Below are 13,317 nucleotides of genomic sequence, written 5' to 3' on the forward strand. Positions count from 1 at the left end.
CTGCTCTCCCTCCCTGCCTGGGGCTTCAGCCTCTTCCAAAAAAAGGTGGTGGGATTTAGGCCAGAGGTTCCCCAGCATTCTGCCTCTCTGTCCCCCTCTCTTCCTCCTTCCCCTTCCTCCCCAAAGAACGAACATCCTTCAGGAAAGAGATGCCAATTAGAAAATAAGCTGATGACATATCTTGGCTGTTCTCTTGTTGTGGTTCTGGGTGTTCTCCATGGCTGCTGTTGTGTGTGTTCAGTCTGGCTTCAATAGACATCTTTAATTCATGTTTTTCTTGTCCTTTTAGAGGGTCGCTGAAAACCTTTGTTCATACAGTGCATCTATTACAGAAACAGACTGAGCTGGGGTCCCTGCCTGTGGCTGATGTTCTCTACAGGTTTGTAGTGATTTTTCTCCTTATAAACTTTTCCAGCAGCTCTGAAAATGTGTTAAGTCCATGCAGAGAGAAATGTCTTTAGAAGTGATTAAAAGGCTTTAGAGTTATTGGAAGCTTTAGGAAAGACTGAGATTTAGTCATGTGCAGAAGACATTAGAAAATCAAATCTAAAAGCATTGATTGGGATTTGGGTGTTACGTTTTTCTTTTTTCATTAAATACTGGTGATTCCTTTAAGTGGCTTATGAACTCTGACAGAATAATTACTTCAAATATGGCTTTGTCTTAACTTTTAATTTAGCTCATTTTTGCTACCACTATTCTTTATGGAATTTTATTTTATTTTCTGCTTAAAGGTTGTTGCTTTTGGAGGGAGGCCCTGGATCCCCCTCCTGCCTGCTTGGAGGGAAGCACATCGTGTCCTGGGGCTTTGAGGACATGTTACCTGCCCCTGATGCCAACACTGGTGCCAGCAGTGAAAATAAAGGTGAATTATTTCATCCCTGTCACTGTTAGCAGGGGAGGACAGGATGCTTTTAGTGCTGATAATTGTTTAAAGATGAATGTAAAGCTTTAGTGTTGGGGCTCAGAAAATGTTGCTTTTTGGTTGCTGAAGAGCAGCTGCTGCTTTAAACTGGGAGGTTATAGGAAACAATCCAAAGCAGTTGATCCAGTGACCCTTCCTGACTCCAGTGAGAATTTTTCAGAGGGGTCAGACAGAGTTTGGATATTATCCCCTCGTTAGGCCCTCAGTGAGTATAATCACTGCCCCATGCAGTATCCCTGTATTCAATAGCCAGCTATCAGTGGCACAGCAAGTTTATTTTTAGAAGTACAAGTTCATTGGTTTTTTTCCCCTCTTCCCTACTCTGCTTTTGTTTCTGCCCTGTTGGTTTTGAAGTTCTTTTTTTTATGCTTTCTTTTGTATTTCTTTCTCTGAATTCATTCTCAGTTTTTACTGCTTTGTTTGCTTACTTATTTTGCAATAAATAAGAGTTCACGTGGTTTTAGAAATATTAGTTCAAGCTTTGATGACATTTAATGCAGTCCATAGGAATTTAAAAATCTGAATTGGAGACATCTCTTTTTAGGTGGTTAGGCAAGAGAGTGAGTGGATTTTTTCCTTCCCCAGCTGAGTGTCCAGATCCTGTGAACTTCAACAGATTGACTGGACTTGTGTGTCCTATCTTGATTACTAATAATTACTGTTGTGTTTCAAATACATTTTGGCTTAATTGAAGTGTTCAGAGGTGGAAGGATCTGCTGAGAAGCTTTAGGAGAATCACAGAGTTTGGCAGAAATGCGATCAAGGCTCAATGTTAGATTCTTCTTCCCTCTCACACTGAGACCATCTGGACGCCTCTAAGGCTTGAAGGAGATGTGAAGAAACCACTTCGTCTCTTGGGCTGTGCCTCAGTTACAGCAGCTCTTAGAGGACCAAATAATAAATTCAGTGTTAAAAAAGGGTTGGTAGTCACCTGCCATGAGCGTGTGCTGGTTTCCATAGGGTGTAACACCCAGGGAGAATTCCCAGCTGGAATGTTACAGAGGTCTCTGTCTGTCCTTGCTCCTGCTCCAGATGCAGACCTAGGCCGGTGCCTTGCAGCTGATGGGCTCTACTTGTACACGACCAATTCCGTGGGCAGAGGGATAAGCAAACTGGGATCAGGATTGCATGGAACTCTGAGGTGAGGGACACTTGAGTATTGGCTGTTCTGCAGAGCTGCTTAAACCCAAAAGGTCCTGTTTTGGGAAAAACCTCTCTCAGATATTGGGAGTAGCAAGACTGGAGCCGTGTGGAGTTTGGAAGGAGATGATCCCTAAGGTGCCTCCCAGCCCAGACCAATCTGTGATTCCATGATACTGTGAATTTTCATTAAATGCTATTTTATTCTGTTGGTTTTCTCATCTGAAATTCTTCTCGAGTCTCTTTTTTATCTAAAATTAAAGAACAATTGAGGTTGGAAGGGACCTCTGGAGGCCATTAGTTCAGCCTCCACAGTAGCAGAATTTTAGATTCAATTTTATTTTTTAATGTTTAGTAAGTTGGTTGATTCTTTGCTGAGAGGGATATAGTGCAGACCAGTTCTATGACTTTTTATTTATAGCTGAGTTTGTGAGTGTTTGTTTGCTAATTATGTCATTCATTAAGTAATTAGTGCAGCTGTGACTCACTGTACCTCCTTGCTTCTTCGTGGCTTGAAAGCCTCGAGGCTTTTTACCCTTAAAGCCTTTCACAACAAAAATTGCTGACTTGAATATAAGTTCAGTCAAAGTTCAACACTGTGGTTGCGAGTTGTTATTTGAAAAAACCCCAAAGAAATGGGGCAGGGTTGAAGGAGTTTGAATATCCTGGTGGGTTTTTTCCAGGGGTTTTGTGTACTGCCGGAATGAGGAGCTGGAGACGGGCTGGGTGGCTTTTGGCAACGGCAAACTCCTCCATCGGCCCGTGTCCTTTGATAGCAAACCTCACTACCTGTTCCAGCTCGTGGATCAACATACCCTGCAGGTAAAGGGGCCAGGGTTCTGGGACAGGAACAAAACAGGCTGAATGAATCACACACGTTTTAGCTTTAATTAGTTTTATCCTTGAAGTTTCTTACTTTGTGAAACTGCATTTTTCTAACCCCGCCTTGAAGTGATTGTGTGGTGAATGTGTAAGTTATGGTAGAGATGTTACTGTTTCAGTGTGTCTTTTATAGATACATATGTATTTATCTATAATTACTCTGTTCTATGTTATGGAGTCCTGATAGAGCTTGTTCAGCCTGAAGGAGGCTGAGGGGAGACTTCATCCACAACTTCTTCCCAAGGGGCAGCTCCCATCTCTGGGAGCAGGGACAGGACACAGGGAACGGCTGGAGCTGTGTCAGGGGAGGGTTAGGGTGGATATCAGGGAAAGATTTTTGCCCCAGAGGGTGCTGGGCACTGCCCAGGCTCCCCAGGGAATGGGCACGGCCCCGAGGCTGCCAGAGCTCCAGGAGCGTTTGGACAGCGCTGCCAGGGATGCCCAGGGTGGGGTTGTTGGGGTGTCTGTGCAGGGCCAGAGTTAGACTTAAGATCCATGTGGGTCCCTTCCCACTCGGGATATTCCATAATTCCAGTGTGGTCACATCTTAAGCAATCAAACAATAGCAAAAAGGACTTGGATTTAAATCAAGAACGTGTTCTTCCTGAACAGCTTTGTTCTTCCACTGTCCCAAAATTCAGGTGTTGTTTCAGATCTGGCTGTGATTTGTAGATAAACAATTGTAGCTCTTTGTAAAACTGGGGTAGTTTGTTTACTTTGGGGTTTTTCCTGCTGTGGTTTTAAGGATGGATATTCACATTTATGTCCAGTGTGTTTCCTGAAACTGAGAATGTTTAGATTCCCCTTTTCTTCTCAACTTTCAAGCAATGTTTGAGAGAAGTTGCAGAAAGTAGGTGGCTCAATAGGATGTGTGTTTTCCTTGTGGGACTGTGGGTTTGTTCTCCATCATTAGAGAGGAGATGATAGTTTTATTTTTAGATAGGTTAAATTGGAGATATATGAGCTGGTTTGGATATTTGGCAAATATCGTAGAATAGCTGTTGGTAATAAATCAATGTAATGCTACTGCTAAGTCCAATATTAAGCCTCTTCTGCACTAACTGCATTTGATCTCTATTTATTTTTCATACTGTTCATACTTCTAAGGCCAAACTGCAAAATCAGACCCGTTAAGATGCTCTCTGTCTCATAGGTATGTCAGATAATCCCAATGCCAGTAAATCACTTCCCAGTTGGCAGCACTATGACCACCGTACATCTTTCTTCAGATGGCACCTTTTTCTACTGGATTTGGTCTCCTGCAAGCCTCAACGAAAAAACCCCCAAAGGCCACTCTGTCTTTATGGATATTTTTGAAATTATAGTAAGCAAATCATGTGTTTCCTATGCCTGATGTTGGTAGCATAACCCAGTTTAATTAATAATGAGCATTTTCTAATTGACATATTAGGTTTGGATATTTATGGGTGTGATCTGAATGGATTTATGTGAAATAACTGAACAGAACAGAAGGTGAACTGTCCAATTCCATCTCCAGAGGATTATTATATTTAGCAATATGAATTCTCTTGTAGCATAAAATGTATTTTTTAATGTCTGTACTTCTGCTCAGCGGAGGAGGATGGAGTGGGATGGTGGAGCTGGAATTGGGAGGCTGTAGTAGTACAACTCATGGAAAATCCCTAACGCTCTAAATCACATCTTCATTAAGAGATTCATCCTGCAGTAAAACATCCCCTGAACATCATGGGCTGAGGAAATCATTGCTCACACTTTTTGGCTGGAAAAATGTTTCAGAGCTAAATGATTTGCAAGTGAAACACCACTAAGAAAATACAAGAGGATTATATATTTTTAGGCAGAGTTTCCTAAATAAACTCAAATTTATGACAAGCACTTCTGTCTTTAGGGACAGGCGTAAATAGAAGATATCCTATTAATTATCTCAATATTAAATTATTCTATTGAACCATAAAGTCACAAACAAAAAATACTCCTGTGTTGCTTTCAGAACTTTGTTTTTGCAAGAACTTCTGTCAGCAAAGTTTTACTTTGTATCGCTACCTGATACATTGTGGTGGTTCATTTTACAGCTCAGTTCGGGTGGCCTCTCACCTGTGGATTTCAACATCTAAAGTAGTTTTTTTCCCCCCCCATTTTACTAGGTAGAAAATGGCATTTGTATAGCAAATCCTCTGCAGGAAAGAATTATCCTGATGAGGAAGGAGGGGGAATCTGCCAAGAGCATCAATGAGATGCTGCTGAGCCGCCTGTCCCGGTACCGCGCCTCCCCCTCGGCCACCCTCGCTGCTCTCACGGGCTCCACCATCTCCAACACCCTCAAGGAGGACCAGGCAGGTCAGAAATGCTCTACTTTTCATTTCTTAACACACACAGCATCCATCCTGGTCATTACTGACCTTGTAGGACAGGTTTAAAAAAAAAAAAAGTGTGTATTTTTTGTCTTTATTCCCCAAATACGTATTTGGAAGAGCCACACAGTATTTGCTTAATGCTGGAATTATCAGCCCCTTTGCTAAATTAGGATTGTGAGGAAAGTTTAGGAATGGAAAATGGGAAGAATGCTTGTAACACCCTTTTCCAATTCCATTATTGAACTAGTTTGGGGAATCTGATAATTGCATTTCTCTGCTGGCAGCTCAGCTGGGCTTCTAATTGGTGTGTAAAAATGGCCTGCAGGTTCGAAAATGGAACTATTGCTTCACAAATCACTGGAATATTCCAGATCTGAGGTGATTTTGCACTTTTTTGAGATCATCTGCACAATGTTTGGGTATTCTTTTATGGAAACAACCCAAGTTAATGAAGGAATCTTGAATGAACTACCTTGATGGCTTTCAGGATGATCCAGAACTTTGTAAGATTTGTCTTAAGATTTTATTCAGTTTATCTTGAATTATTTCTATTCTTCCTTCAAAAGTCATGAGTTTTCTTTCTTCAGTTTGAAACAATTGAAAGTATTTCCATAAAAATAAATTATACATGAAATAGCTCTGCTTCCAGGGAATTTGGCAAGGAGTTAGATTGGAGAGCTATTTTAAAGGTTGTGTTTTGCCATTTAACAACTCAAGTGCTACTGAAAAAGGAGAGTAAGTGGCTATTCTTGGGTAATTCTTGAGTCAGCACTCAAAAAGTGTTGATCAGCTGTTGCAAGAGGGAGATCATTTGGGCTGTCTACATTTCACAAGGAGCAGGAGACCTTAGAATAGTAAATGCATACTGAATCTCAAGTGATCTCTGTATGTGAGGAGATCATTTGGCTCCAAGTGTTTTCAATGTAATTCTCACCACACAACTCTTCATAGTTTTGGTTATACCTAATTCTTTATTGGTTTTAATTTGAAGTTGTTTTCTTTGGTTGAATAACCCGTGAAACTCTTTGTAGCCTTGTGGGGATTGGTGCTGATTGTGTGGGGTTGGGAGGCCATCCCTCCACGGAGAAGTCATGGATGCCCCATCCCTGGAAATGCTCAAGGCCAGGTTCATAGAGCTCTGAGCAACCTGGTCTCATGGAAGGTGTCCCTGTCCACAAGGTTGGAATGGGATGATCTTGAAGGTCCCTTCCAACCCAAACCATTCTGGAATTCTGTGGAAACTTCTTAACGCAGCTTCTAAATACCGATTCCTTTGAAGCCCTGAGCAGAGCTCTGCCTTGTTCTGCAGAAATGCACTTTGTGACCTTTCTCTGGTGCACGTTGCAGCTGCCAACACGAGCTGTGGGCTGCCCCTGAAGATGCTGAGGAAGACCCCGATCTACACGTGCGGGACGTACCTGGTGATGCTGGTGCCGCCCCCGGGGGGCTCGGGCAGCTCGGCCACGCGCTCGCTCTTCGGGGGCACCAGCGCTTTGTCCTCCTTAAAAAGTAAGTCAGAGCCATTTGTGACAGATTGGGAGTCCTTGGCTGTCTGAAATGCAATAAACTTCTCAGGAATTGATTGGAGCTGTGTTTCTGTGTAGTTCTTGCCTCCAGCCTGGTGTTCAACATCTCGGACGGGCAGTTCACCAGCAGGGCAGATCTCATCGATGCTGCGGGCAGCTCGCTCGGACGGGGGGCTCTGGTGCCAGGGCTTGGTAAGGAATATTGCAGCCCCTCAGATCCCAAAGAATCCATCTGGGTTTGAGTTTGCAGTCAGCAACTCTGCAGTGGGCGAGGTTGCATATCTGTGGTGAAATTTTATAAACTTCTAAAGCAAATAATTTGGATTTACATCGCCTATAAAGATGCTTCAGTCTGGTTTTCTACCAAATTGATGTGCGAAATATTTTCCTTCTCTTAGGTGCCTGTTATGATACAATGAATAACATGATCTGGACGTGCTCCAATGATTATATTGATCAGTGGTGCAATCCTGGGAACCAGGCATTCCACTGTGTGTGCCAGAGGCTGGGAGTGAGTCACGTCATCGCAGAGCCCAAAGGTGAGGGAACCCACAAGTCAGCACTTTGTACAAAGGGGAAGTGAAACAGAGGAGATTCAGAGCATAAACAGAAACTGCCTTTCTGTTAAAAGCTGAGTTCATTCCTGAAAAGAGTTGTAAATATTGGTCGTGGTTTAGCTTTGATTTAAGAGCGGGAAAAGCACAGAATAAGATGTGTGGAAGATCACAGATTCTTGCTGCCTTCAGCACATTAAAAAGGTGTTTTGGGTAATCCTTTTGTGCCCTGAAGTTGATTTATTGCATTTTAGAAGCAAAGGCTGATGATGCAGTCTGTGTTTGTAAACAGCGTTTGAACTCCTCTCCTTCCAGGGGATGCAACAACCACAAACGAGGTCATTAACCAGTTACTGCACCATGTTGGTGCCATGTGCATCCACCAACTCAACCTCCTGGCAGCCAGCAACAACCTCCCCATCAGCAATTTTTTGGGCAAGCAGCATCCCATTGAAGCTCATCACTTGAGCAGCATCTGTGACATTATGGAGAAGGCCATGGTCAATGGAGACACCTGCATCATCCGCTGCATCCTCGTTGTCTTCCAGGTACAGAACCTTAAATGCACTTCAAAATTCACATGGAAAAATTAAAAACTTGCTTTGGAGTACAGGCAACCACTGGTTTCATTTTTATTCAATTTTTTTTTTTCTCCACTTGAGTCCATGTAATAGAGGTTGATTTAGCAGTGGCTTTGCAATATTTTGCATACTCATTTAAGAGCCCTAATTTAAATTTAGTCTCTATCTTTACAGATTAAAATAAAACCCAGAGAGTTTATTTCCTTTTTTCTTTCTATTTTTCCCTCATTTTTGATTCAAAATCATATTCTGACTCTCAAATTTCTAGGCCCACACAAATGGTTCGAGAAACTGACAGCAGAAAATAAGTTAATGTAAGTAATGTTTATATTTTTAATACTAATATTGTTGTGTTTAATTTTTCTTAGGTGGTTTTTAAATTTTTCTTCAGCCCCCAAACTGAAAGGAACAGAGATATTGTCAGAAGGTCTGGCCTGTTACTGTGGCAGTTACTGATGGCCCCAAGGGATCAGATCTGCTCTGAAATCCAGAAGGAAGTTTGTCTGGCTATTAGGTGAGTATCTGTTCTATCAAGTTCAACTTTAGATTTTAGTTTGTTTGAAATGTAGTGACTGATGAACATTGAAATTGTACTCAGTTTAATTTTAAATTAATATGAGAAAATTTAGTGTGATGGATTTGAAGTCAGGATAAAATTATTACAGTTTGTCTGTGGGAGAAGAGAAATGTGTGTTGGTCTTGATGAAATAACAGGTAGTAATTACTTTCCATACTTTTAACTTGTTGCTTTTTTTTTGGCTTTCTTATGGATCTTTTTTTTCCTAATGTTTATTATAAAATAGTTGCTAAATTCAAGCAAAGTTTTCTTGAATGAGTTCCTTATTTAGCGGCTGTGGTGTTGAGAGAAAGGCAAAGCTGGTGTTGACAGCTCTTAAAGTGACAACACTGGAGTTCCCTTGAACAGAAGGAACATCAGGAGGAGCAGAATTAATAATACTGGAGGGATTAATAATACTTGAGGAATGCTCTGAGACTGAATGCCCAGGGAAAAAAAGAAGTGTGGTGGTATCTCCTGAAAAGGAGATAATGGAAACCTCAGGGCCAAGGAATGCTGGCTCCAGCGTGCCAAGGACAAATAGAACCTGTTCCAGTGGGAAGTGCTCCAGAGATTGAGACCAAAATCTTTTGAAGATCAACCTGCATTTTCTTGGTGTGAATCACAGCATTCCAAATTTCTGTGGCTCTGTGCAACTCTGAGTGAAGAGTTCAGGAGGATTACCTGGCTTTTTCAGGGACCTGCTTTCTGACACGGAAAAGTGTCTACTGTCACCTGCAAGGACACCTTGTTTATTAACCCTGGGTGTTCCAGTGACTTGTTAAACAGCTCCAACGTGGGGATTGGGTGATGTTTCCTTCCTCCTGTTTTCTCCTTGGGGGATTCTGGTGCCAATGGAACCCTCAAAGGTAGCTGGCAATGTGTGATAAGTTTTCCTGAGGTTTCTATCTGCGTGGATCAGCATGAGCTAGAGGGAAGGAAGCTGCAATAATCTGTGCTCTCAGTGTGAAGCTGAAAAACATCCCAGTTTTCTGTGAGAGTGTTACTGAAAAAGAAGAGGCGAAGGAAATGGCAAAGTTGCATAATGATTTCAGTACTTCAGACAGGCATGAAGTGCTCCTTTGAAGTGATTGTGGTCTTGATAGGGGAATTCACATAGAAAGGACAGAGTTCATCAGAAGTTAGAGGGGAATAGTCTCCACCCGGAATGTTTCTGCAGAGCTGGGGTGTTCCTGAAATGCTCCTTCCAGGAGCTCCTCTGTAGCTTAAACTAACACCTCTGTACAGCCAGTCTTCAGGAAGTACAAAACTGTAGCATTAGTGACTGATTTCTTGATTATTGTATTTGTATTTTCCATTGTTCTGGTCACAGAGAAGCCTCAGCTCTTACCCCATCACCAGAGTTTTTGGAGTTTTTCTCTGAGCCATTATAATTTTTCCTGACACCTCTGTTTCTTAACAAACTGATTGTGCTGCCCTGTGTGCATGTGATTAATGGGGAGTTTTCCAGAGGGAAGCAAATAGCTCTTGGAGAAGCTTCGGGACTTAAACAATAAAATATAGTTGATTACAAGAGATTCCTGGAGAAAACAGCTGCATATTTCCTAATATTGATGTTAAACTCTGGAGGATGCTCTTCTAAGCCTTTACAGAGACATTGTAAATGTTCCATCAGATGCTGAGTCTGTGGTGCCATTTGTCACGTGTCCATTGAAATGGTTCTGCTCACTTCTAAATCCATCAAATAATGCATGGCTTTATTTTTTCCTTAGCTCTGGTTTAAATATCCTGTATCCCGGAGAAGCAGAAATCAATAATTTGTTGAAATTGGTCTTAACTGAAGGTGAGAATGTCTGATGCCAGGTGAGAGTGGGGTTTTTCTAACTGAGAACAAAAATCAAATACATCTCAAGCTTAGAGGGAGAACAGTTTGGGGTATTGGGCACTACTCTGCTTTAAATCCATTTTAAATCTGCTTTTCTAGGAAATTGTGGAATGCTTCAGCTTCTGAGTGGCTGCATGGCCAAGGGTAGGTCAGGTGGAGAAAAGGAATATTTGCAAGTACCCAGGAATCAGAGGAAACGTTAGACCTCAGTGAAGGGGGAATAATGTCCTTGAGTTCACCAGGAAATGGGAATCTGGGCTTGGAAGCAGCTGATGCTCAGTAATTTGTCACTTCACAGGAACGTGTTGGGAATTTCCACCAGTGCCACAGGCAGGGAAAATGCTCCCAGTCTGGGACAGCAGCTCTGCTTACCCTGGGAATGCAGCCATTCCTGAGCTCTAGTCCGTGTTAAACAAGGTATCAGGGGAAATGAAATCTATTCTGTAAAATTCTGCTTTGCAAAAGTTTTTTATTTCCTTTTTAGGAGAGAGGAACAGCGGCCTCTCCCAGCTCCGGGATGTTATCCTGACTAATTTAGCTGAGCAGCTGCAGAACAACAGATTTGGAAGTGAAGATGATGATCATTATAGGTAAAAAGCCTCCCCATTTATAGAGTATTTTTCTGTTATTTGCTTGAGGTGAACTTGCAGGAACTTCTGCTGGAATGGCTCATTATGTTCCTGCTGTGTGACCTGGATGTTGTTTGTGTCTGCGGGAAGGGGAGATTTCATTAGGATGAGGAGAGATTTGATGTTTTAAAGCAAACTTTGGAGGCTTCTGTACCCAGACTGGGTTTGGGATTCCTTGTTCCTTGCAGTGTTCATGATAAATGTGAATGATAATTTCATAAATAGGATTTTATGGCATTTCTCTGCATATCATAGGTGACTTTCCAGCAGTAAAACTGCCAGTCTCAAGTACCTGTTCAAGTTGGGAGGAGTCTTTTAGAGGAGCCATAAGAAATCACAGATTTACCTCAGCACAGTGCAGCAAACCCCTGGAAATCTGTTGCACTTGTTAAACATTTCAGGCTTGGGGGGTTTTTGTGTCCGAATTTGGGTTTCCCATAATCAGGGATCCAGCTTGCAGCGTGAGCTGAGCTGTACAAAATGCACATTTAATTAATGATTAACATTTTCCACCTTTCTTGCCTCTCTTGAAGACTCAATGATGAGCTCTTGCACTACATCCTCAAGATTGTTGTCCGAGAATCTTGTGTCTTAATCACCAAGTGCCAAACTGTATCTAAAGATGACTTTCAAAGGCTTCTTTCAACTGTGCCTGTAAGTAAAATGTGTTTTGATAGAAGTAGCTCTGCCTTTGGCTTCTTTTCCTCCTTGAATCCATCCTCTTCACTGAGTACATGGAGGTGAAACTTCCATAGTTGTGTCTTAAAAAATCCAGGAGAAGAATGTCTTTTGTGCCGTGCAGGGAAGAAAAGAATAATTTCTCATAGCAAAGTAAATCATTCCGTAATGCTGGAACAGGTTTATACGTGGATTTATTTTCCAGTTGCTCTGGTTCCTGTTCATTTTAAGGGAACTTTGTGAATCTCAGTGTTCAAAGCATTGCAGCAGCTTAAAAAATCAAACATGTACTTGTGTATTATGGTTCCTACAGGCTGAAGGAATTATCAGTGACAGACAGAAATGAGTGAAAGCTGACATTTGATGGTAAAAGTATGGGCAGGTATTTTCAGCAGGATCAGCTCCCTGAGAAAGGCAGGTTGAGCTTCCATAAAAACACTGGGAGGGGACAGGAAGTCCTGGCCTGTGCTGCAGGAGGGTGGGAAAGGAGGAGTGGCATGGAGCCATCACCTTCAGGAGTGTGAATTACATTTATCCCTCTGGTGGCATGATCTTTTAATAGTTCATTAATTCTTAGAGTTCCTGAATATTCCTATAATGTTCCAAACCTGAACAAAGTTTTGCTGCCTCTTTATATTTTTGTCAGTTACTTCACAAAATTCAGCGTTTTGCAACTGGTTTCTTTACTTAAATAGAAAAAGTTACTTCTTTGCTCTTGCTTTTCTTCTTCCTCAACCTTTTTTACCTCTTTCCAACTTCCAAGTCTGAGGCTTGCCCAGCTCAAGGGTTTGGATAATGCAAAGTTTTACTTATTTGTGTTCAAGGCTGCGTCCTCGTGCTTGCGGTACCTGATGGCTGTGCAGAATCACCTCCTCAGTAACACTATTCTGATTAAACCTGATGACAATGATGACAGTGACAGCTCCTTGCAGGGAGAGACATTGAAGGTACAGGTAAACACCAAGTTTTATTCTAGTATGGCTCTCTCCAGTCAGTGTGCCTGTAACACCTTGTTCCTGCAGTGCATTTGCTGTTTGCTGCTGGTTCTTTCCCTTTGGATAGAGTTAAGTAGCTGGAGAACAGGAAAAAACTGTCCAGAGTAAAATCTGCAGTTATTTTATGTTCAGGATTCCAGCTTGCTTTCCCTGTTATCAGTGAGAGCAGATGCTTTCCTTCCTAAATATATATATATATAATGAGATTTTAAATATATTTCAGCTAATAAGTGCTAGTGGGATTCCTGGCATGGGAATTTCCTTTCCTGGACACATTACCCCAGACATGTTTTCTTCTCCAAATCACTCAGGTGGTCCTTGAAAAAATATTTTTAAATAAATAGAAAAGGGGTTTCTCATTTCCCTTACCTGGCTGCTGCTTCATTGCAGTTTTAACAAACAACCTCCATCAGTTGTCTGAAACAGAGAGGATAAAGTTTGTGGCAAGGAAGCTTTTAGAAGACAAAGTTTGAGGACAGGCTTTAGTTGGTATAAGTTTATTAAAATGCTGCATTTCACACTGCTTCAGCCAGCTCCCAGAAGCCAGGTTTGCCCTGGAGTGCAGGTTGTCTGGTCATAGTAGTTCTGGTAATAATTCTTCTCTAATGGAATTGATTTCTGAATTTCTGGTATTTTGCTTAGCTGGTTTTCTCTGCTGCTCTTTGAGGC

At 41.8% G+C, this 13,317-nt stretch overlaps 1 protein-coding gene across 4 annotated transcripts in view; it reads left to right on the plus strand.

The window, feature by feature from the left end:
• The window catches only part of HECTD4 (HECT domain E3 ubiquitin protein ligase 4), a 66,909-nt gene that overhangs the window by 12,499 nt on the left and 41,093 nt on the right, over positions 1–13,317 (plus strand). For 2 of the 4 annotated variants that reach the window (XM_032128301.1, XM_032128303.1), the window contains exons 3-17: positions 290–379; positions 735–865; positions 1,958–2,066; positions 2,749–2,887; positions 4,101–4,271; positions 5,074–5,266; positions 6,631–6,792; positions 6,888–7,001; positions 7,208–7,348; positions 7,679–7,911; positions 8,313–8,458; positions 10,234–10,304; positions 10,831–10,936; positions 11,509–11,629; positions 12,478–12,606. In XM_032128301.1, the coding sequence (XP_031984192.1) occupies positions 290–379; positions 735–865; positions 1,958–2,066; positions 2,749–2,887; positions 4,101–4,271; positions 5,074–5,266; positions 6,631–6,792; positions 6,888–7,001; positions 7,208–7,348; positions 7,679–7,911; positions 8,313–8,458; positions 10,234–10,304; positions 10,831–10,936; positions 11,509–11,629; positions 12,478–12,606 (2,056 nt within the window). The remainder of the gene's footprint in view (positions 1–289; positions 380–734; positions 866–1,957; positions 2,067–2,748; positions 2,888–4,100; positions 4,272–5,073; positions 5,267–6,630; positions 6,793–6,887; positions 7,002–7,207; positions 7,349–7,678; positions 7,912–8,312; positions 8,459–10,233; positions 10,305–10,830; positions 10,937–11,508; positions 11,630–12,477; positions 12,607–13,317) is intronic. The other 2 variants (XM_032128302.1, XM_032128304.1) reach the window with 1 other exon arrangement.

Source organism: Corvus moneduloides, chromosome 18 (genome assembly GCF_009650955.1).
Source record: "Corvus moneduloides isolate bCorMon1 chromosome 18, bCorMon1.pri, whole genome shotgun sequence".
NCBI classification, from domain to species: Eukaryota; Metazoa; Chordata; class Aves; order Passeriformes; family Corvidae; genus Corvus; species Corvus moneduloides.